The 26,992-nt window shown below is 26.4% G+C and overlaps 1 protein-coding gene across 3 annotated transcripts in view; it reads left to right on the forward strand.

Annotated features, from left to right (window-relative positions):
* LOC113549550 (arrestin domain-containing protein 3-like) overlaps positions 1–26,992 on the forward strand; it is a 79,230-nt gene that overhangs the window by 49,886 nt on the left and 2,352 nt on the right. For 2 of the 3 annotated variants that reach the window (XM_026950905.1, XM_026950906.1), the window contains exons 3-8: positions 2,671–2,793; positions 4,655–4,788; positions 5,069–5,164; positions 16,845–17,024; positions 21,764–21,967; positions 25,615–25,729. In XM_026950905.1, coding sequence (XP_026806706.1) covers positions 2,671–2,793; positions 4,655–4,788; positions 5,069–5,164; positions 16,845–17,024; positions 21,764–21,967; positions 25,615–25,729 — 852 coding nt within the window. The remainder of the gene's footprint in view (positions 1–2,670; positions 2,794–4,654; positions 4,789–5,068; positions 5,165–16,844; positions 17,025–21,763; positions 21,968–25,614; positions 25,730–26,992) is intronic. The other variant, XM_026950907.1, reaches the window with a different exon arrangement.

Consider the following 26,992-nt stretch of genomic DNA (forward strand, 5'->3'; position numbering starts at 1 on the left):
GCCTTGGAGACCTAGGCGGCCTCTTTCATACCATAGCGTATGCTGGTGGACTTACGCAACGACAACGAGAACCAATCCATCCTGATATTAGGCGACGAAATATCAACTATCAGATGTTTTCAAACGATAACCACAATGTCAGTGTGTCTCAATGACAATGATGATTTGTATAGGTTGTTTTAGCATGTAAAAAAAGTTAAATAAATCACACAAATTACACATACATGGTGGAAAATAAAACTCACGGACTTGTTACTGGCAATATATAATTGTTAATTATTTTTTATTATTAATTTTATTTCAACAGTTTGTTAGTAAATAATAATTAAAATATTCAGATAATAATTGCATTAGAACTCACTTCCACAATAATCTTGATTGAAGTAATAATAATAATCAACTTCGTATTGTCGAGCCGATAAACCAATACGAAAAACAAAAATGCAATGCTTGAAGTAGAAAAAAAATTAATGTTTGAATGATTTTTACGACAAGACTGCTCATTAGCATATCGCATATGTTAGTGTTTAATGTTTATGTTGTTCCAAGTGGTGGGTCTTTTGACACGAACAGTTAAGCATATTATTTTTATGAAAATTTAAAGTTGTTTCGAGTTATTAAACTTTATATACCTATTAAGGATAATTGTACTTAGTAATGTTTTTACATCAATTATAATTTAACTACTAAAATACATACAAAATTCGAATAAGTAAAATTTAATCATATTTTATCAACGAGGTTTCTATAGTAACATAATTATATTATGTTTCAAATGGAAGGTACCTACTACTGTAACGTAAATTTGGTCGGAAAAATAATAGTAGTTGCCAATCCAAAAATATAGCGATATTAACAGAATCGTATTCACTAAAAAAAAGATTATATAGATATAGGATTCTCCTTAAATTGCATATAAAATCCAATTATTTGAAAATATTATTTTTAGAATATTTATTTATGTAAATTTACTAAAAATTTAAAAACCAGTACCTATTTAAATTAGTTAATTATGAAAATATGAAAAATTGGGTCAATCGTACTTATCAAAAATATATAGGTATAGTTCATTAATCACATTCCATTACTTGCGATTAAATTATAATATAGTATTATATGTCATGTTAGGACTGTCCTATGATTTCATAATAGGATGTTATGTTTACCATGGTAAACACAATGTTATAGGCATTAGTTTAGACAATATTTTCATTCTGTACAAATCTGCAGCACGTCCAATATTTTAACAACAACAACAACAACAACAACAACAACAATAACGTGAACCTTGTGTATAATGATAATTAATAATTGTAGAATAATATTACCATCATGTTTTTCTGTTGCAAATGGCGATGGTCTTAATGTACCCAGTTTGAAAAAAACTAGGTATAAACCTTAGGTTAGATTTATTAAAAATAAACACATTAGTATGCGTCTTAAATTCAAGTCTATTTAAAATAATATTCTGTTAACTGTAAAATTATTAATTAACACGACATCGTCAAAAGTTTCTCCCATCTGCCTTACGTAGACTAAAATCCCGTGCACTCGAGTAACTTTATTGTACATAAAATGTTTTATCTAATTCCCTTATATAGTTATATATCTTCCCAATCATTTAACTAAATTTATCTATACAAAAGTTTTTGTATTAATAACGCGACCAATCCTGTTTATACGATACCTAAATATTTTATGCTAACTTTTTTTTAAATTTTGGTTTCATTATGTAATCGTATTACTACGCGGCAAATATGGTAACTTTGATGATAGACAATTTTTAAAATTTTAATTAAATTAATTTCCCAAACAACAGACCTAGGTTACAGCTATATGCCTGTATAGCTATGATAAATAAATACAATTTTAACAAATAAAAACCATTGTAACAGTTGATAACAATTCTTAGGTTTTAATGGATAAATATTCCTATACATTCGTATATGTTTATGCAATAATAATAAACTTATAAACTATAGAAAATACGATAATCTGGCGATGTCGTTTGAAATGAACGGGGTGAGGGGATGAAATGTGTTCTGCAGATAACACATCGTTAGTATATAAAGGTACGTTTTCAGTAAGTGTATTATAGACGTAAATAACATAATATATTATACTGCAAACGTTTTCTGTATTACCTACGCTGAAATGACAACAACATATAGTATTATATTCGCCGGGTTAAAAATATAAGTAACTATTTTTCGTCTCGAATGCTATAAAAAATTGCAACGCGCGCGTAGGTATATATTATATATATAAAAACATCGTATAATATAAAAATATAATGTGTAAAATACTGAAATGTATTGTATGTATTATGTGCAGTATGCACACTGCTAATAAGAGAAAATAGAATAATTTAAATCACATCATAATTTTGTACGGGATGATCCGTTTAAATAGGCAAGTCAATACGCTATAATTTCCAAACTATTATTGTCACATATGTATGACGTTATAGTTAAAGTTACCTATTCAGCGTAGATAACTATTGAGATCTAAAAATTAATAAAATCGACTTAACTTAGATCAATTAGATTATTCATCATAGTATAATATTGGTATCTACCTATATACTAAAATGTATCACGTTGAAAGTAATCTATTTATTGGGATATGGATTTAAAAGTATTAATACCAGCTTTTTTTTGTCATTTACAGCTGTTAGAATTGTCCTCAGAGGCAAAGCCCACGCGGAATGGCAAGTGTTGGTCAGCGGTGATCGTTCAGCTATTAAAGACGATCAATATTTCATCGACAATCGTTCGTTAATCTTCGGAAAAGGTTTGTAAACGCGCGTATAAAATATATAAATAAACTTTGGTTAAATATTTTTTTTAAATACTATTGGTAACATATGAAAAATAATGTTCCCAAGATGAATTCAAATAATGTATTTAAAATACTGTAAAATTTTATTTTATTTTAAATATTAAAAGCATTATAATTATTTCCAAAAAATTTTAAATTTTAACCAACGTTAAAATACATTGTACAGAATTGTTATTTTTTTTATATTAGTATAAATAACTATGATTATTTATGGATCACAATATTAAAATAAAACATTTAATTTTACTAACTACTTACTATTAAAACCAGTGGCGTAACTCTAAATTTGGGCCCCCAAAGCAGTATCAATTGTTGGCCCCCCATATATTTATAATACGAAAATTTAAAAAAAAAACAGTTATTACTTATTATAAATATAGTTGATTTATGTTATATATAAAAAACTACAAAGTAGCTATTCAAAGTTTTTTTTTCTAGCATCCATCTCAGAAAATGTTTTTATCAGTTATTTAGTGTCCATTTGTCTGTTTTCTAATAATATGATAGGTATGTTTTGGCTGTTTTGAACTTTTTTTAAGTATCTACTTCTAACCTAACCTGTCTCGTGAATTTTAAAATGAAATTCAAATGTTTGTAGTTTGTATATCATTTTAGATTCTGAACGGAGTGAGAAATGTATTGATTATACAATGATGTATGTTTTTTTTATTTTTGTGTCTGTCATCACGTTTTGGAGTAGAAATAATGCTTTGATTTTTTATTTCAGCCCCTTTTTGAAAAGCAAAATTAATCTAGTTGGTATTTGGGGTGGAGAGGGGTCAAAAAAATGTCTAGTAGTCTTCAAAAGCGTCAGGCAAAACCTTAAAAAGTAACAAAAAACCGGGAATTTTTATGCATAATCAGTTTTTGACAAAATCGATTTTTTTATTTCGCTATAACTCAAAAATGAATCTTTGTAAATACTTGAAATTTTACAAAATTTTTATATTATGGTTATATATTTACGATTAAATTTTCAAAATATTTTGACTATGAAAGCTTTTTGCAAACAATTGAAATTTTCGATTTTTCTAAATTTTTTTTTTACTCCGATAAGTACAACTTATAATAAACCTTGTATTAAATTTTATTTTAAGTAGCACTTATCGTAGTAAAAGAAAAAAATCAAAAATCGTTAGTCACAACTTTTGTTTATAAGCATTTAAAGTTAAAATATTTACGATATATGTCAAAATCGCAAAAACCAGCAAGGAATTTTGAAGTTGAAAATTCATAACATTTTTTGTGATTTATAACTAAGGTTAAAAAACTCAATACAAGGTTTACCATAAGTTTTCCTTCAAATAACTGTAAAAAAGAACTCCAGCTTCTATATAGAAAACATTTTGTGAGCGGATGAAATTAAATTTTTTACGTAATCACGTAAAATAACAATATATTACAATTTAAATATAGTTAATAATATAATATTATATCCTACTTATTATCCTAGACTGATAAATCATCTCTGTTCAGAATCGTTTTTCGTATACAATGATACCTGTCATTGCATTCAAATAGTGACCTACTCCCCATCTCTACTATACACTATACAGCAGAGCAATACCCACTTGCCCGCGCTTTTTTATAATACAAATTGTATTTACAAGAGTCCAGGACCCCGGGGCATTGCCGTGCCTTACCATCCCATAGTTACGCTACTGATTAAAACATTAATAATAATGCATATTTATTCCGAATAATACACTTGGAACATTTAGCTCGCGTTGAACGTATAAAAAAAAAATAGAAATTGAGAGTGTTATAAAAAGGAATTCTTCGTTAAAGAATTTAAAAAAAAAATGTATTCTAGTAGACCGGCAAGACGGTCCCGCTCCAATCCTGCCGCGCGGAATTCATCACTTCCCATTCAAGTTTCAACTTCCTCAAAGCTCACTGCCGTGTTCATTCGAAAGCAAACCCGGATACGTCAGATACTATATCAAGGTAAGCGCCGAATACACGTAAATGCTGTATAAAATGCACAGAGTTTATATAGTAGACCTAAATCAAAATATATTATATCAATAAATCGTTATTTTCATCATTGGTACTTATATGTATCATAAATTAGTTGCATTTGATGATTTTTTTTTTCATTTCATGTCAATGATGATGTTTGCTAGTGATTTTTGTGAGCTGAAATGAAAAAAAAATAAACCCAAAATGTATTGCGGATGCATTTAATTATTACTCTCCCTGATTGGAAGATGTGTCTTTTCCGCAGGTCACCCTCGATATACCGTACGCGTCGCCTCCGCAAGGCATGAAGTACTTCACCATCATAGGACCACACATTGACTGCATGGACGATCAATATCTGGTGAGTAATATAATATGAACATCTTAAAGTATCTAGTTTAAAAAAAAACGTCTGCTAGTTATTAGTACACACGCATTTTTAAAGTCTGGCTTAACGATTTAATGAATTGAAGTTAAATTAATTATATCTTATTAGCTTAATGCACCAATTTGATTATTTTTTTTTCATTTACTTAATTTTAACTTTATTTTTCCTCCATCTCAACTTGAAAATAACGCGATTCTTTATTAATTTTTCCAATAAATAATTTAGTTTTAAATTTTCATTTCCAAAGAACTAAAATAACCAAATTGAATGAATATAGTGGTGCTATTAAAACAACTAATTTAAAAAATATAAAATATGATATTAGCATATAATACCTATATATTGCATAGGTCCGTTATCTAAGTTTATTGATTTTACAGTAAAATAAAAAAATGCAATAAGGTATTTCAAAATAAAATTTGTTGAAGTTAAACTAATGTTAATTTAATTGGTCGACTCAAAGTAACAATTCGTCTTAACTGTTTAGATTTAGTTAAAAACAATTATCATTGTTAATTTCACCAGCATTGTCCATCATGTTTTCATCACATGATGTACGATAAATAATCTATCTGTCAATACACGTGTTTCTAAAATTTGAGTACAGTGTTTTACGAATGTGTAAGAACGTCGTTACGAACTATTTTAAAGACTTGGACGTACTTCTGTTTTGACGTTTAATGTGATTTAGACGAACGAAGTATAGATATATATATAATTTTATTATTTAAGCAATCACCTTAAATATTTACAATTAGAAGTACAAACTTGGTAAATAATTAAGTTACACGGTTAACATTTACCGAATAAGATAAATATTAATTATTCAGTAATCATTTTTTTTTCCAAAATGTTTTAAAATGACACCTCTAGTTAAACATCTTTACTACGCAAATGTAAATACATAATAATTAAATAATTAATAAATAAATGAAGTTGTAACAAAGGATACCTAATGCATAATAATATGTGTGTTAAGTAAGTATGTATTTCGATCCATAACAGTCATAATTTATTGGATTTTCTAATTTTTATATTAAACTGACTTAAATGTCGTGTATATTATAATTAATCCTTCGCTTTTTACTACCTTAAATCAGTCGATTTTTACAATAAAATATACGTATCTCTACCAATAAAATTTGAATTTTGTTATTATGTTGTTATTATTACTTACTTATAAGTTATACTCTTAATATCTTTAAAATAGTATAAAACTAACGCACTATTCAAAGTTTATAACAACCTAAAATCATAATTGGATTAGTTATTCTTATGCATGTAATATAGTTTCCCAAAAATAACAATATTTACATGTTGTAGTTATATATTTATGAAAAGAAAAAAGGAGTATTCTTAAAAGCTATGTTAACGGAAATATAAACATTTACAGGATTTATTAAAATGTACGTAAATATTTCACCTCTGATTATAATAACTATAGAATTCAACACACAATTTACACATTGAATTTATGGCCAATATATCGTCGATTTAGAAAAAGCAAATGTGACAATTTTACCGTTGTATATATGTACTATACCTACAGAAATGGTCAATGCCGACATTGTTTTTGTGATTTCCTAACAAATATAATACAATATATATATATACATTTTTAAAAACCCTATACTTTTATGTATGTAATTCTATGTACTTACATGTTTATATAATATACAGGTTCATAATACACATATACGCATTATTTCCAAAAAATTGTTTTTTTATTATTTTTATTTTCGTAGTGCGCGTTGCTTAAATTTGTTTTCTTTCAATTAATAATAATAGGTAACCTATAAATATAGATCTTTGAATTTTATATATTGAAGCAAAATATTTCTTGGAAAATGACCATACATGAATATTGAATACAGCGTGGCCGATAGTTTATTTTTTATATGCCGATTTTTAAGTTTAAACAAGTGGAATAGAAGAACGAAGAGCAAACATTCGTATAACCTGGCGGGCTTTTTATCGAGGTTGCTTATAAAACATATAAACCGCGTTACGGGTCGATATTTTTTATACCTTTTCAATTTCGAAATTATAAACAAAAATTTCCTAATAAAACGAATGCTGTACATTAAATATATATACACATATATATATGTATATAACAATAGTCGTAAAAGTTCCAAATTTACAATTAGCATGTACGAAAAGCATTAAAGACACAACACAAAGTTATTTTTACCCAAATACCCATATTATAATGATAATTTTTCACAAAACGTGTAAGCCTATTTAATTAGTAACACGTTTATCTCATTTATGAAATGACGAACGCGTTGAAATTAAAACTTAACGATATCTGCGTATAAATCCTTAATTCTGTAGACCGGTCTGTAGGGCTTTATAAAATGGCGTGTAGGTAATATCTACATCAGAATACAGAATACGCATCCATAAAAGAAATGTTTGTATTATTGTAATAATCAAGCGTATTGTTTTGTATGTAATAAAAATAAAAAAAGACTATAATCAATCACTTTTAGATGTATCTTGTTGGGAGAACTATAAACATATTCAAAACACTTGAAAAATTATTAAGGTTCCGCACGTAATAATGGTCTGATTTTTTTTTTTATGGACCATTTACCTAACCCGACTTGACTTTTGCAAAAGTTTCAGCAGAAGCGGGAAAACCGTTCGCCCAAAAAAAACACACGCACACAAAAAGGGTTTTTATTTTTTTAAGAGCAAAATTAAAATTTAAAAAAGAAAATTAATATTATAAACTTTACCTGAGAAATGAGCAACCAACTATAAAATATATATTATATACGTATTTATATTTAACAAGTTATTAATAATATATATTGTACTTCGTACTTTTTCAGTGCAAATTATTTCTGTCGTTGTGTTGAAAAACTAAACATTTATTTATTTTTTTGGTGGAAACTAGTGACAAAAAAAAAAATTAATGAATTTTTTTTAAATGTTTTTATACAAATGTACATTGTTTAAAGTTTTTCAAACATTTTCACACCATTATTTTACTAAAAGTATAATTATTGATTTTTAACATAATGGACGTATACCTAGCTATTTAATCATTAAATATATACATATAATACTCGTATGTAATAATATTATATTAGAGGATTGTTGCGTGGAGGTTAGTTTGCATATTATTTCATTGTAAATAATATAAGTTAAACATTTTTACTGGATGATATTTATTTTTATTTAATAATCACATTATAGAATAACCTATATATTTTAATCCCTAAATATTATTTTATTATTTTGTGTTCATAAATATTATATAACTGTATGAGGTTTTATTTTATTTAGTTCAAAAAAAAATATTGAACATTTTTTATGCGTATCGTAACAGATTTTAACTAATGTCCATCATTAACAATAGTTAATAATATATTTATTATTATATTGTAAAGAGAGTGAGCACAGATAAGTATTAATACAGAACATCAACTGCAATCTGTGGTCTTTGAAAATCGCAAAATTTAACTTCATTTAATATTACAATTATTGTTTATACGTTTATTTTGTTTACTATATAATATAAATTATTATAATATTTAAATTCAACTTTACATAAATGACAATTTCTTAAATAATACGTACCGTTAGTTTAAACAAATTATTTTTATGTGTATTATTTAATTAATATTAAATCATATAGTTAATTCACTTAAAATCACAATAGGCACATTTATACGTGCGATATTACGGCTGGTCGGTCAGAACATAACTATAATTAAGTAGGTACTCCTATTGTAGGTACGAACGACTCGAAAAAATGCTAAAACTAAAATACAAAATGTAATTTTAGTGTTGAAAAAATTAAAAAATTATTTTAATATCAATTGTAATTGTATAAAAAAAAATTTTATTTTAGTTTTATATCATAGTGACATAGTGCAGCACGGAATTTGAGGAATGTTATTACGTTAGCAATAATAATTATAGACGCGCTTATAATATGTACAATTTACGCCATATTATTAAAAGTAAGTATATTAAACTCACTTTTGTTAAATTACACTACACGATAATGAATTTATAGTAGAAAAAAAAAACGCCCACACAATTTTGTAAAATATACGAAACTATTCAAGGATTTTTTTCAATGTAACCTTTTGATGACCTATGTACCGTTAAATTCTGAAAAAAAATATTATTTTTTTTTATATATAATCCACATTTAATAAATAATTCAAATAATAAAATCATGTTACATAAAAAAAAGACTAATATTATGAGACCGGAGAGAGAATGGCACCCATTGGCAGCAAGCCTCTGGTAAGTATATATACATGAAATCGCCAATATGTCTGCTATTATGTTATACCATAAAATAAATCTTATTTATTTTGCGACAAAAAATTTTTATTGATTTATATATATATTAAAAATAGTTTTTAACTAACAACGGATAGCACACACGCATAATAATGGTGTTAAACTGATGCGGTTGTACAAGTATGAAGGATTTATATGATTAAATCATTAAATAACTGCATATCTATATACTACCAATTTCCAGTTCTATTAATTACTTCCTATCCCCTTATGAGTCTAATGTGTAAATATGTATGTAAATGTGTTATGAGAAATTCAGGGTGATATTATATACATAATACGAAATGAGAATTTCATTAATGTGTTTAGTGGCTATACTAACTTTTATGTCAATTTTTAATTTCTGTAATGGTTTTAAGCAATTTTAAGTAGATATTAGAGATACTTAAACACTAAGATTTTTAAAATATTTATTTTAGTTATTTTTAAAGTATTTTAAAATATTTAATAACAATCTTTATTTTAAAATTTCCTTTGAAATTTAGTTTGTATACTTATGTACAAAGAATATTATGGTAATATAACGTCTTTTAAACAATTTTCCAAATATTAATCATCAATTCATAAATTCTAAAAATAGATTTGTATTTATTTATTAATCGTTAATATTTCAAATCTTACTTAAAAACTCCACGAATATATTCTGTAAAAAAATATACATATTTTTTAATTCGCATAATGGTCCACGATACGATTTACATGTAACTGATATATATATATATATACAAACAACGTTAAGTTATATCGTCAACCGTCAACCTACCTATAAAGTATAATATAAATACTTGTTAACGTGGTTACAGTACTTAATACTCAAACCCCAAACCGTAAAATTTCATGACTAAATATACACAGCTACTCATATAATACATTATTATTTACGCATAGCACATACCATATTATATAGGTAGGTGTGCGTGGTTTATACCGTATAATTTAGTTCATGTGTATACGGGCAGTGACCCCATTAAGCTAAAAATAATTACTATAATATAAACAATTATAATAAATACTAAAAGTCTAAAAGTTGTCCGAATTACCACCAATTTTTAATTTTCACGACTGCCGTGTAGGTTTCAGTTTATTATACATATACCGAACTTCATAAGCTAGTCTACGCGATAATTTATTACGTGCGATGTTATGTGTATATACAAGGCGAGTTCTTTATACCGTTGTTAATATAATATAATGGGACGTAATGTACATGCTAGATGATTGATTAATAAGTTAACACTTTTACATATTTTACATATTTTCAAATCTACGATATAACATATTTTCCACTACACTCCGTTCAACTTACATTCAAATTTTAAATACTTATAACTTTATAACTATTTAATAATTAACGAAAAGATGGTTCAAATTTCGATTTTCTACTAAAATTTTTAGTAAAATTTTAAGTTTGAAATTTGAAATTAAAATCAAATAAACAAACAAAAATTATTATTAGACAGTCGTCAACTGGAAAGTATTATAAATTATGTTGAAATATACACAAATAAAAAAATGAAAAAAACCTGGGAACATTTAGGGCTGTAGTTAAAGAATACCTACAGTCATGACACCAATTAATAATCGGAGATCAACCATAATATATCAGAATTAGAACCAACCCTTATCAACTATTCTTCAGCAAATAATTAACTACAATAATTATCATACATTTATAATATTGAGAGTTTCGTCTTCCGTGAACAGAAAAAATAAACTAAACCCGTGTTCAAGATATACAACACCAAAGGAGAAATCGTATTAACTATACAAATCATCGTGGAACACCTTAAGAACTGAGAAGGACTTTCAGACGGGGACCTAACGGTCAACTCGCCTACAACATGACAAATCGTCGGTCGCGATTAGAATTTCCTCATGATTGATTAAAATTACCCGGTCACAAATCGGGTGGGGTTGTTCTTTAACAGAGCTTACCGTAATATTAATATAAATGGAATAAAACCCAAATGGAGAGAGCTGCACCAGCAAACACAGTGCGTGACGTCATCCACCAGCCACATGATTGTTGTACCGAATACAGTGGCGAAGATACAGCACCAGACAACTATAACACGACAATATGTTACTGAAAATGACGGTAATCCTATTGTAGTAGAAAGAATAAATGATTCTTGTAATAACAGCATTTGGAAGAGATGAAACACCGAGTACAATACAATAATACGTGGCGAGGAAGCACTAGGCGAATGCCATTATCGGAAAATAATACCGACAAAATAACAGTAAAAGATAACAAAAATACATCTCCAAAATCAATTTTGAATTCAATTATTATAATCGGTAACCATGGAGCCATGGAGTCAAATACGTCCTCCCATATATATATACATATATCCAACCCCATCCCAACGCAAAATTTAAATTTTTTTTGTTTAATTATTTTAATATATTTTTTCCAGATTATTTTGAAAATTACTTAAAATATTATATTTTTCTTGATCCAACAAAAGTGCCCCTTCCAAAAAAAAGTACCAACTAAATCCCAATTTTCTACTAGAGTAACCGTCCTCGAAGTTAAATATTGTAATAAAAAAAAACCATTGTGAAACCAATGCATTTATCACTACTATGCCATGCACAATCAAAAATTTATATTTATAATAAATTAATAAACCACAAAAAATTACACGAACTTTACAATTATATAATAACATATTTTACGAATATTATATACATATACATATTTAAGGCTTAAATACAATATTATAATCATTATGGTAAATTAAATTTTACACGCTATTTTTCTGGTCTTATCAAACAAACATTCAAACTGTAGGGCGTAGGTCATATTAAATTTTATGAAATATTTTGTATAGGACAACTGAAAATTACAAGGCTATCGATGCACTTCCAGCAATTATATAAGCATAAATCAGACACAAGTATTTCAATACATTTATTGAAAACTTAAAACTTTGGTAGAATGTTGCGACTGTATGAGCATAGTTGAATCTTTAAGTGTTTTGTGCGTGGGTCTGTCAAGTGAAACTTATTACATCCGATTTCCATGAAAACCATTTCAGATATCCTTAAATAATGCATGTCATTAAAACTAGCATTTTATTGTCAGTGACAATAGTACAACAACAGAACTAGATCTTGTTTAGACCATATTATGTACACTTCTATACAAGCTAACGTATTATATCGTGTAATATAATAAAATATTATAATCGACGTCCGGTAAAAATCGGACTACTGCGTAGTATTATTTTCGTTACACTGTCAATCATTAGAGAGGAGTGACGTAGTCGTTTATGAATAACGTCAGTTACCGGAATAACACGGGTACTTTTTCATTACTATAAAAACCAATTTTTTGCAATATATTTGCTCCGTCTATTAAATTACAGAAACGTCCTTTAAAATTATATCCACTGCTCACGTCGAACCACTAATATACAATTAGCTCGTAAGTTTGAAATTAAAAAAAAATTAATGTTCGAGTTTTAATCATTTTGAATAAATTTTAAATTTCAACTATGCATCGTGTCGTAATAAAATATAAATCCAGGAATTCCCGGGATCAGAATATCAAATAATACAATATCATATTGTACAACGATGAATAATTATGTAAATTAATAATTACCATTGCATGCAAATAACTTATTCCGAATTAGACCCACTTACGGTACACAATGTTAGTAATTAGTAAAATAGTCAAAAAATAAATGGATATTGTTTTTATCTTTAGTTTTGATGGTATACCTACATAATATAATACCACGTAAATGTTTATAAATATATCTACTGAGCTGATGACTGGTTAAAAACGCATACGCACTAATGCGATGATATTATATTCATAGAATGGTTTTTTTTTTTTTATTCAAATGTGTCCTTTAAGTATTCATCACGGTAAATTACATAATAAATCTTGTCTTTTTAATTTTTAAACTGTAAGAATATTATTTTTAAAATCAATGCACTTTGTAGTAATATGGTACTTATCATGTTATACACATTAAAGTGGAATCATACGGTGAGAGCCGAGGGGCCCAATAAGTTGTCAGCAGAAATCTCTACAAGTGGTACTTCATGTATTTTAGATTATGAAAGCAAAGCGATAAATGTATTGATTTTACAATGACGTGTGTTTTTTATTTTTGTTTCTGTCATCACTCATCACCTTTCGGAGCATTAAAAATGCTTAAATTTTCAATTTTAATATTTTTTCTGATATGAAAGTGAATTTATTTGGTCAAGGGTAACTTAGTACTTTTTTGAAAAATAGTAAAAAATGGGAATTATTACGTAAAACCAATTTTTAACTAGATCGATCTTATGACTTTGTTGTCATTCAAAAACAAATAAACGTAGATACTTGGAATGTTATCAAAATGCTTGTATTAGAATTTACTATACACTGTATAATTTTGACAATTTTTAGGCTATTTATAGACATTTTTCAAATAATTATTAATTAAAAATGTTTCCAATTTATGTCAACATAATATATACAATATAATGCATCGTTCCTCTTAAGTTGATAATACTATAATTAAAAAAAAGTTTAAATAACTTTTATGAGAATTTAAAGTTAAAATTTTAACAAAATTCGATATTACTACTCGTAAAATAATGATTTCTCTTCAAACAATTTACTTATTTTGTTGTATTTAATTCAAAAATAAATTACTGTAATACTTGATATGTTCAAAAATTTATGTTAGCATTTTCTATATAGAATATAATTTTCAAAATATATTGATTATTTCATATTCGTAAACTATTCATAAACACTTGATATTTTACTGTCAACACAAATAAATAATAATAAATACGACTAAATTGATATTTTACAACACATCTTACCTTTTACATTGATCCTTGGTATTGGTAAAACTATACTTGACACTTGATTCATAAACGACTAAACTAGAATGCCATAATATATCATTATTTAATATAATATTATATTGTTATATAAGTTATTTTGTATAATTTAAAATTATTTGTAAAAGTTAATTATTTAAAAAACAAATTTATAAACTCTTTCAAAAAATACTGACTAGCCAATTTAAATGCCAAACCAGTCTGAGATACTAAGAAAAATCGCCATAAATTATAATTTGTACTGTATACTAAAATAAAATGCCGTATCTTCAACAATATCTAAGACATTTTTGCTTAGCCTAGTGATTTTACGGTGTTTTAGTTATTAAAATGTTACTTATATTATTTTTGTTCGGAAATATTACAGATTTACGGCATATTCGTCTACACAGACAGAATTTAATCATTTTTATTTTTTTATTTAGGAATACGATGTTTAAACTTACGAGGGAAGGATATAACTATAACATACAAGTAACATTATTAAACTTAAATGTAAAATCCAATTTATAGGTATGTCATAATTATTTACGTTAATACTTACATTTACGGATAGGTATTATGTATATCCGGGTAACAATTTAAAGCCATATCTTAATTCTCAATAATATTATACGTGTATACGTGGAAGAGCAATAATAAAACCAAGTACAATATCGATATGTGTACACGTGAGTACATGACACAAATACTTATAATATTCTATTTCAAGAATAAACATTAATTCAATAATAATTAATATTATGTATATGTATGGTGGTGAAAAGTGTATAACTGTTGCATTGGCTTAGCGCCAAAAACCATAATATGCGTATATACGCAAACAAACATATTGTAATTATATATTTTATAATAAACATATTGTTTATATTATAAGCAATATAATATATCGATGTAAAAATTTTGGTCCAACTTACCCTTCTCTAACAAACTGAGAAACGTAAAATTATCTATTACATTTTAAACACCTTCCTAACACCAAACGAAGAGAGGAAGTAAATATTACTCGTGCTAAAATAGGCCACTCACATTTAACACATTTTTATCTCATGAGAAAATAACCAGCCCCAGTATGCGATACTTGCAATGAGACACTAACAATAGAACATATAATCATAAATTGCGCCAAATACACGGAAGCCCGCAAGATCCTCAAAAACCCCACCACACTTCATCAAGCTCTCAACGAAGAAAATACGGACGCAATCAATCTATTCTTTCATAATATAAACATTAGCCATAAATTGTAAACATACTAAACATGTCATTATTTGTAAAAGTTATAATGTATACTTATCCATATTAATTTAATGCAGGCTAAAGACATTTGATGTCGAAACCTTAATAAATATAAAAATATATATATACCAATGACTATGTATGCTAATGGCTTTGTTTCTGTGCAGAATTCACACCAAAACTTGTCTTCCAACAGTGGGAATAGTGTAACTGGTATCGATAGATAATTATTATCTACCACTCTGTGGTCGTTTTAATCTATAATAACCTTATAAGTTTTAATATATTAAGCATATAATAAATATAACCGCATCGGGTGGGTTAGCTAATAGCTTATATTTTACAAAGTGGTTTTACTTGGTCAATTATTGGTACTAATAAACGCCCTCGACCAAGTTCGATCTAAATTTATAGTCATCTATACAGTTTCTAGAGGTCAGTTTTTAAGGTCGAGTTAGCATTATACGTTAGTAAGATAAATTGATCCGTTCTGTGCTTGTAGGAATTGTAATGAGATTGAGTGCTTGAGCTGGATTCATCGCGGGATTTATCTAAGTATGTATGGACGACACCGAGTAGTGACGCATAAGACGTATGTCTTATGTGACGACAAGGTGGTGGAGGTCGAAACAGAACAAAACGTTACACAAACGATAATATACATATTATGTTTTACAGGAAATGGCTCAGAGCGACTTTTTTTTTGTTTCTTTTTCTTTGCTGTAAAATATTCAAGAATGGTGGGTATATTATAAAACAACGCCCAGAGCCTTATATAAAATTTTTGCGCTTCCAGGCAAACAATATTATTATTATTCCAACCCTAAAAATATCTTACGCTATTATTTCGTTTCTAATGGGCTAGCAGAATAGAGATCCTTAAAGTTCATTTCAATGAAATGTCTTCAAGTTTTCAACTCGCATTATTTTATTCAAACAATAAAAACATTTGGTGTTTAAGATTTATTTTTATTACTTACTCAATTATTGAAAATATCGTCACAATATTTCTGGATAAAATTATATAAAAAGTACTAAATAATATTAATATTTTCATTTTACTTTAAGCCATAGATATAATTTTTAATTACCTCCACCCGTCATTATGCAAACTATACACTGCACTTGCACCGCGTCGGCAAGCAGACTCGTCTGTTCATTTTAATTTTTAAAAATAAAATGAATTCCACGTGGTGTTTAATTCGAAATAATTGTGATTTTGCAGAAACCAATAGGTGCGCTGGAAAAACGGACTAAATGCTGTTTATGCTGCAAAAGCAATAAAGTAGTATTGCAATGCTTACTAGAAAGGTCGGCATACGTGTGCGGCGAGGCTCTGAGACTTAAAGCCAACATAAAAAACCAAAACGAAAAGGACATCAGACTTAAAGTCAGATTACTGCAGGTAAATTTTTTTTAAATACTTTAATAAATGTTTAATTAACGACAATCGCTACACATTGAGTTTGTGCGTATAGCATTGGAAAATACATTTCTTTTTCTATAAAAAAAAATTCGTTATAATAGACAATTATTGAATCTTGTTTATAAAAATTAAATTCCACCGATATATTTTTAGGTATACTAAGTCTATTAAATAACATTCATATAATATTATATTATTCATTACTAACTAATATTGAATGTCATCTGATAACAAACAAACTTAGTACTACCATAGATTAATATACTATTATATTTAATCTATGGTAGATACTACCTATTACCCGTGTTAAATTAATTATCTACTACCTAATTTAGATATTAAGTACTTATACCTCGCAACCGATAAATTATATAACGATGGTAAAACTATAGATTTCCAAGAATTCTTGTTTAAAAGTTGTCGTTATTTATTTACGTAGATGTCGTATTTTTACAATATTATTATTATGATTCAATACAAAACGATGAACAATATAAATATTTTTTTTAATATACTATACAATGTTTTATACGTTGAAATATTATATGCCACAGCTATAGATAGATAATGGTATATTAATTAGTAAATAATTTTACTAAAAAATTGCCAACTCCATTGTAAATATCTGTCTGTATAAGATGCGAAAATAAAATTGATTAAAAAGAGTTACATAACATATTAAACATAATCCATATGGAAAAATACAACTCAATTTATGTATAGGGTGAATTGACAATAGTATTATGCGTATAGCGAACTTTACATATTATATATACAAGTATACAACGAATTAATTTATTTTTAAATTTTAAATTAGATTACGCTACGTCGTTTTAAATTGGTTGATGTATAATATACTAAATTAAATCTCAAATACAGCTGTATAATATCGACTATCATTCGTATTACACACAACGCCATTTATACCTCCCATCGGACACATAGAATTCGTTCATTATTCACTCAGATTAATCGTTCACAACCTAAATTCATCAAAACGTAAAGGACGTGTCATATTAAGTATTTCCCCAGTGTGTACCAAATGCAATTTAACTAACCCCGGAATTACGACATTATTTGTTTGTTCAAATATTCAACTTATATAACTTAAATCAATACCAATAATTATTGATCTAACCCACATCGGACCGAAACTTTAAATGCGATGTATATACCTTGAGCGAAGCGTAGACTAATGTATTGGTATAACAAAGCTGTTTTTTTCATCAGAATACTTTTTGTGGTTGCAAATTTTTTTAAAGTTTCATAATATACATATTTAATGGACTGAAAATGTTAACTCAATAGTATTTTTAAACGTTTAGATATATTTAGACGATTTTTAAGGTAAAAAACACCACTGTTTATAATCAATAACGGTAAAATGTGTTGTGTTAACTGAGTGTGGTCAAATAGTACGCAATAACAACACCTAAAATAATTACCAAATAAATAAAAAGGTACCCTAATTGGATAAATACAGATAAAAGAATTTATTACCATAGTCGAAAATTAAATGTATATTTATATATATATATATATATATATATAGGGGAAGAGATGACTTAATTAATCCTAATTTAAACTTATTCTTATTTTTTTATTAAAATGCAATGCATAGATAATATTAATTCATACAAAAATATCAATTAAGCCATCCCCAAATCATCGGCGATAAATTTGACAACAACTTATACACTCCTCAGTGACCTTAATTATAAAGACACATAATATAGTCTGTATTTAAATCTTAAAATATAAATTATATAAATAATCGAATAACTATTAGCAACGCGCCAACGAATAATTATGAGCATAAAATATATTTGATCATATTATGATCTACAAGATATATATGAGACTAATAAAAAGTCAGTCAAGAATCAATTTTTATTCAAATCCGTTGTTGGCAATCTCGACTGAGATAAAATAAATGACTTCCATAATAACTATAATATTATAAAGTCTTTTGCCAAAAGATCATAAACAAATTTAACGATTTAATGCGGTAAAGTAAAAAAATAGATATGTTTTATTGATGTTCTGGAAAATTATAATTCTGGTTAGGTTACACAATACACACTAAAGACTAGAACTTGTACCATTTCACTTAACTCTATCGTCCTTTATGGACTATATTACGGTATGTTTAAACACTTTAAAACTTCCACTATATAATTGGTTATTGATAAATATTACATGTTATGCATAGGGGCATCTTTTACAACGAACGCCTACATAATTTTGAAAAGTATTATACAATCTACTCTAGAAATGTTCTATCTGGAAAATGTAAAAGATACGCCTAATTTTGACATTTTACATCACTCGAATAATTTGTTGTTTTTTTAACTTTTGATTTTATTGATGACAACCTTTATCTATAATACCATAACCTAAAGCAGAATAATTCGCTAAAAAAATGTAATTTATAAATATTGACTAGATCAATCGAATAATTTTTGTTATTAAATATGCATAATAGATGCGTATTTAAAATTTAGACGTGTTTATATTGAATATAATATTGGATTTATTATTTATCGACCATAACGAATCTCAATATAAAATTGCTTATTGCAATTAGGTACCACATGGAAGCGATTTGAAGACTTCAGTAGAGATTAGCCTCATAATTTATCCCATTAACAGTTGAAATATATAAAATTCATATTTTATATTAATAAATTCATATGTGCAATAAAAACATTTTCAAATATTTATACGTTTTTTCATTGAAATTTCGCACCTGATCACATGAACAAAAAATTATACGAATATTATTATTATATTATTTCCGTTTTAAGTATATATGAAAAAATATTTATCGAACGATGTATATTTTTTAATTTAGTGATTTAAGCTTTTAGAAAAAATATGACAAAAATAATACTATACGGTTAATCCAATCACAACATTTCAAAGAGAGAAAAAAATTGTGAATTAATTGTATAGTGGCGTAAGCTAGTCATGCTATACAAAGTTTTTCAAACACAAATTTATTAAAAATATCTACCTAAAGGTTGAATTAACAATAATAAATGCTATTTTTTCTGATTTATCAATATACTTACATAATTTGTTGTTTATAGGTAAAAAGAAGATTAAAATTGATTTAAATAAATTATTGATACCGGCAATATATAAATTTAAATGTTATTTCAAATAGGTATTAAATTTAATAGTTTATTTCAAAAGCTTTTAAATTAATATAAACACGTTTACCCTTGTGAGATAAAATTAATAAAAGATTAATTTCTAATAAATTGTTTTTACAAAATCACTTTTTTTTTTCATTTAAACCTATAAATTCTCCCAATATAATATATTTATTATAACGTTAGAAAATTCGTTGTTTTAATGTAATAATTGAATAAATAAATATAGATATATATAATATGTATAATGTATATACATTCTATAGTTGAAATTAAAACACACTTCATATTTCTATATTTCTAATTATATGTCTGTCATTTTTTAAAGTATAAATTTTCACGCAATCACTTGATTAAGTATGCTCGAAACAAAATATTAAAAGTAACATAAATATTATAATATATAGATACCTTTTAATACATTTTAGGCGACAATACTTTATCATTTAAAAATACAAACTTTTAGTAGTATTGATTATATCGCGGAATTTCCATCAAACATCATTTGACTATTTCGCATCGTAATCAAAATTGTATAATCGCGTCTAACACTTACAAAAACATTTTATAACATTTATCTCTATATTTAAAATATACATATTATCATTTATCTTTTTCGGTGCTTTCGACTGTTGATTTATGATTAACTAGTATGTGATAGGTTAGTGCAACCCACGAACATTTTACTTGGCTGAATATCAGATATCTAAATGTATATAATATCTTCACTATTAAAGTGTATGAATATGTTTTTTTTTTTTTTAAAAAGTATCATTATGAATAATAAAATAAAAATCCTAATAATTGTCGGTAATTAAAAGAAGCACTGCCTATCACAGAGGCACATAGTTAAGTATGAAGCGCGTACTAACGTAGTAACGTCTAATAGACTAAAACATAATATTATTTCGGTTGTGAAATCTGAATAAGATATTAGTAATTTAAATCAATAAAAATTTAGAAGAAAGAATTAGGAAATCATTTTATAGATATAACTTATATAATATTATTTTAGTAAATAGAATGATAATTTACATTTTTCAGTTAGTATAAAACCATAATATATACGTACTAATAATAAAGCACAACCGATAACTTTTTAAGTACCTATGTCCTATATGTGTGTATTTATTAAATAATTTATAAGCCTTAAAATATAAATTTTTATATTTTTATAATGTTATTATTATTGTTAGTATAAACGTGTAACGTTTTAATGAGTTCATACATTTTTTGTGTATCCTTTCTGTGTCCTGTTACTGCAAAACTCGTATTTATAAACTTAAATCACTGATGATCAATAGATTTTATAATACAACAATTTGGTTAAAACTACTTTACAAACATTGTTAGTAAAATATTTTTTTGGATTAAAATTGTTAACTTAGCAACATATAGTTGTGATATATTGTAAGACGAGTTTTTTTTTTTTTTTATCTTTTTGAAAACACAAAAAACGAGAATGTATGAAAAAATCCCCAATTACCGACGACAGCGATATACTCATTATTATAATTAATAATAATATTAATATAGTATCGTATTTTATTTTATTTTCAGAACGTACATTATTCAGTAGAACGCGGCATGCTAGGCGTTCAAAACCAAAAAGACGTCCAACACTCGGTGTTGGAGTACATCGGCGAACCGATACGCACTGGGTGCGAATCGCAATGGGATTCCGCCGACGGCCTGGTCCTGCCAGTGATGCCACCTACATTGATCGGCAACTGCAGGCTGTTGCAAATATACTACCTACTAAAGGTGACGAACGACAGACATTGCGTAGATATTGTGATAATTATTATTTATATCCGAGTCTCCGAGTTTGAGTCTCTATTTATTCAGGTCCACGGTTTTTTTTTTTTTTTTTTGTCACATTGACATTGCACGAAAAAGAAGAATCCACTAGCTGTAGTATTTGTGAGATTCTCGTTTTATTTATTTGTTCGTATCTTAAAATAAAAATTGAAAAGGGAAGATTTTTGAATTACAAAATTACATATTTTACAGAGTGGTTAGGTTACTGATTAATTATATACATATTGAAAAAAAATGCAATAATTGTTTCTTCTTCTTTTAAATATTTTTGCATAATTTGCACTACATTCTTTCAGAAAAAAATCCGATTGTTTTATGACAAACTTTATCTTCAATTCAATTTTCAAAAGAAAACTTTTCTATACATTTTAATGGATATTAAATTTTAATGGACAAGTTTTTTATAAATTATCATTTCAAATTTAGATCAGTGAAGTAAATAATAATGTTCCTTGGTCGTGTAAATAATTATTTTTACTGTGGAACAATCACATTTTTGTAAAAGACCAGAAAATCATAATAAATTATGACATTGACATAAACCTACATTAAAAATGACGTATGCTTTAATTGGATTTTAAATTTCAGTAAACGCCACTAGTTAGACTAAGTTAAAATAAAATAGAAATTCTTAAATAATTACAGAAATATAAAACTCCATTTTACATAATATACATAAAATATAATACATTTATAGGTTTAATATTGTTTGGTTTTAAAAATGTATACATTTACAAACAAGTACATAATTACAATATAATAATAATAATGAGTATATAGGAAATATATATTAAAATTTAATCATTTTTAAATTAAATTTAAATTATTCCAGGTTTTTAAATTTAAAAAATATCATTATTTAACTTAATTCCCAAGTACCTACATCAAAATATTAACGGGAGAATAATTGTCAATCATTTTATTAGTGTTTTCTATGTAGAATGGGCTTTCTTTCTTGTAATAACTGAGTATACTTTAAATTAAATTATATTTAAAAGGTCTGGACAGTCTTAACAGTTATTATTAATGAGATTAAACTAAAATATTAAAAATCTTCATTTTTCTTCTATACTTTAATGAATCTATTTTAGTATAAAATGTCATCATAACCTAAATGAAGGGATCTCTGAAAATTTCACTTAAAAATTAAATAATAAAAACGGTAGAATATTATTTTTTACTGACTCTAATTTATGGATTTGGGAGACAGAAACATTGTACCAGATTAGAGAAACATTTACAGGAAAATCTCGAACTAAACATAAGTAAATTAGTTTTATATATTCTACTAATCTAAATTTTAAATGCCTATTGTTTATAAAATGTTAACTTACAAAACATAATTATTTATTCAATATTAATTGTACATGAACATTTATTAATATAATTCTGCTTCTGATTATGAAATTAAAAATATATTGTAGACATGATTCAATAAAAAATATGTTATCCTTATTAAAAACGTAGAAACCTATTTTAGTATATAATTTTAAATACAAATATGATGTAATAAATTATAAAGGGATATACGTTCAACTGTACGAACCACTAGGCTTACACATGGAATTATTGTGCATATGTATAAAATATATTTTAACCTGCTCTATAAACATTGTAAATAGATTTCGGTCCCATACTGCAGCAAAACATAATGAGCAATAGGTATATATTTTCAGAGAAATATAAAAAAAAATGTATTTGATCTTTATTAAACAAAAATTAAAAGAAATAATTATTATATCTCAATCATTATAATAATATGATTAATAATAGTCATATAGAAAACAAAAGAATAAATAACGCGTAAAGCTCATATTATATTGAACAAAAAAATATTAAGGAAAACGAACCTTGAATCCAAACGTTTGTAATAGGTACCTAATAAAATAATATTCTAAAGTTTTTTTTTTATTATTATTTTCATTGAACATCTTTATTTAACTTCGACAACTAGGCCATTGGCGTCACATATAATAATACTATTAACAATAACGACAATAAAATAAATATATAGAATATAAAAGTAATTTATATGAGTTCATAAATTATTATAAATGTCTATATTTCTATAGATTCAAAAAGTCTATATACCAAATAAATGAAGCAAATATTTGAAGTGGAACATTTGGAGTTTGTACTTAAATATTTTAATACACCTCATTTATATTACACGTACACCTATTATTCCGAATGTCGTCATGTACAAATACGATTAGAATTATCACGCAGTCACAAAAGACTTGTCCTACAGATTTATTTTTAATGAATTAGTAAATGATTTAACTCATTAGCTGCAGGATTATTTCTGAACCCGAGGTCTCAAAACATACTGGCACTTTGCCTGTTGACATTTTTTAAAAATCCTATTCCTAAGCATACAATTTATAATATTTTTCTGAAAATGCAAGCATAATATATAACGTAGAATTGTTTAGCGATTAGTTAATGTTGATCCACTATTCATACTTCGTACTTACAGGATCATAGGATCTTAAAACACTTACTATACATATAGTTAACGTGAGTCGTAAATGATAATGTCGATGAATAAATAAAATCTAGATCCTTAACCTGATTTATTTGATGCAATATCACGTTACCAATAAAATAATCATATTGAAAAATAGAGTGGCTTCTGGAAAATGAAATAACTTTTAACTTTTAACGATTATGCATAGCTAATTTAAGACTAAATGTAAAACACAAACGTACTAACTTATTTAATGATTCTTGTAATAAAATACTATCATTTTCATTTTTAATACCTAGTATAAAATAATTATACCTTGTACGTCATCGGCAAATAAAAGTAAATTTCAATCGATTGATCCATAATACAGAGTTGACATAAATATTAAACAGAAATATGGTGATAAATATATATTTTATTTATACACATTTCATTTAAAATAGTAACAATAACCTCTAAAAAATTATGTTTTCATTATTATTCGAACACATTTTCTAGTTGAACAAAATATAAATATTCGAGTACTTACACAACGTTCGATCATATAGGTACTATAACAAGTAATGCGATAAAACTTCAAGTTTGAATTCACTACAATGTCAACGTCATGTGGACTTTTTGCCACAAGTTCTACAAAAATTAAGAATGGGAATTTTTCAATTATTTTTTGGTATTTACAGCGATAGCGTGGAAAATTAATTTAAAATAGATTTTTCGGTGAATATTTGAAATTTTGAACCAATTTTTAAAACTTTTATCACATACCGTAACTACTTAACTTATTTAAAATAAAATAAAATATCAAACCCTGCAGTGGCGTATTTATGATGGGGGAAGGGGGTTATGGGGTTCTCCCATAGGAATTGATAATTTAGCAAATATGAACAGAAAGTTTGATTTAATTTTATAATTTGACTATATTTGTACATATAAATATATAATGTACCTAATACTTAAATACGCCACTGATCAAACCACTATAAGTATATTATAAATTAGGCATAATACTATTACGCATAGGCATAATGCATGCAATAGACCTGGAAAATCATCACTTCCGATGAAATATTCCTCAATGTACTTAAATAATAGACAAATAATTGTGTATTCTTACTTACAGGTCTGCGTGGATTTGGGAAAGGGAGACGAAGACCTCAACATAACGTTCCCGATAACAATAGCCACCGTGCCATTCAGAATACCAAACTGTAACAAGACTCCTCAAATATTTTACAGTGAGCATCTACTACCTACAAATATTGTATACAACATAAGTTTAATTGACAATAGCTGATGGCTATAACCCATGCTGTATTGTGTGAGGGAGTAGTTTATAAAAAGATACGACTCCCTACTTGGCCATATTTTTTTATCTATTATTTTAGATGACGTTTTGTTATTTACTAAATATTAATCAATGACCTATCCAGTGTCGGCCTGGCTATGGCCGCTAGGACGCGAATGCGGCCGCGGCCCCTCCGTTTTAATTTTCGTAAATTTTGTTCTTGGTAGGTATATAGAGAATAGAAACCCCGTAAAGTATTTATCGAAATACTACGATTTAAATTTTAAATTTAGAACAGATTAAATGGACTGGCTATATAATGTTGTCCATTAACAGAATATTACAAAGTTGGCAAAATAATTAATGAACTTAAAAGAAAAAAAAATTAATCACAAGTGATTATAAATTTTTAAATTACAATATTATTTTTTTTTAAACAAATTTTCGAGACATTTTCAATACTCTTTAGTGCTTAATTTTGTACACATTATTTAATATCTCCTCTCTTGACGCTAAGTCCAATAATACGTCACTGTCGTTAACGAGATATTAAGTTTAATTTACGTCTATACTTATTAATTAATTATTTATAAATACTTACAATTTCAGAACTGTACATTTTTGTTTGATTATTCCAAATTTATTTAATTTAATGATATTACATAATACAATACATTATCCATGAATTTAATTCAGTATTCAAAATAAGTAAACAAATTTGATTCTAGGCATTACCAATTCTAATTAAGAAATTTTATTATAAATAAATATTTTATTAATTTTAAATTTTAATCATTGAAAAAGCCCAACTTCCTGTCGTGCCTTATTTTAGTCATTACCTAATGTTCGGTGCAAATTTCAATTGAAATCACTTTGGCCAGTTTAGCTATTATAAATACAAAATGAAGAACCGTTTTTGCCGCAATAGCTAATTTATAAATACCATTTTGAATTTTTATCATTGTATCTATTTATTGATAAAGATTGCATAACCATAATAAGCAATGCAATACCATTTTTCCATTGAAAAATAAATCAATAAAATGTCAAATGACTCGTACTAGAGCATACCCAATACATATTATAATATATTGTTAGATGTTTTAATGTTTGTCATAAGACTCATAACGCACATGTCGGCGTATTAAGTTAGGTATGTAGGTACCTATAAATATGATGACGTGTAATAAAAACGTAAAAAACGTACATTACA

Source organism: Rhopalosiphum maidis, chromosome 4, assembly GCF_003676215.2.
Source record: "Rhopalosiphum maidis isolate BTI-1 chromosome 4, ASM367621v3, whole genome shotgun sequence".
NCBI lineage: Eukaryota > Metazoa > Arthropoda > Insecta > Hemiptera > Aphididae > Rhopalosiphum > Rhopalosiphum maidis.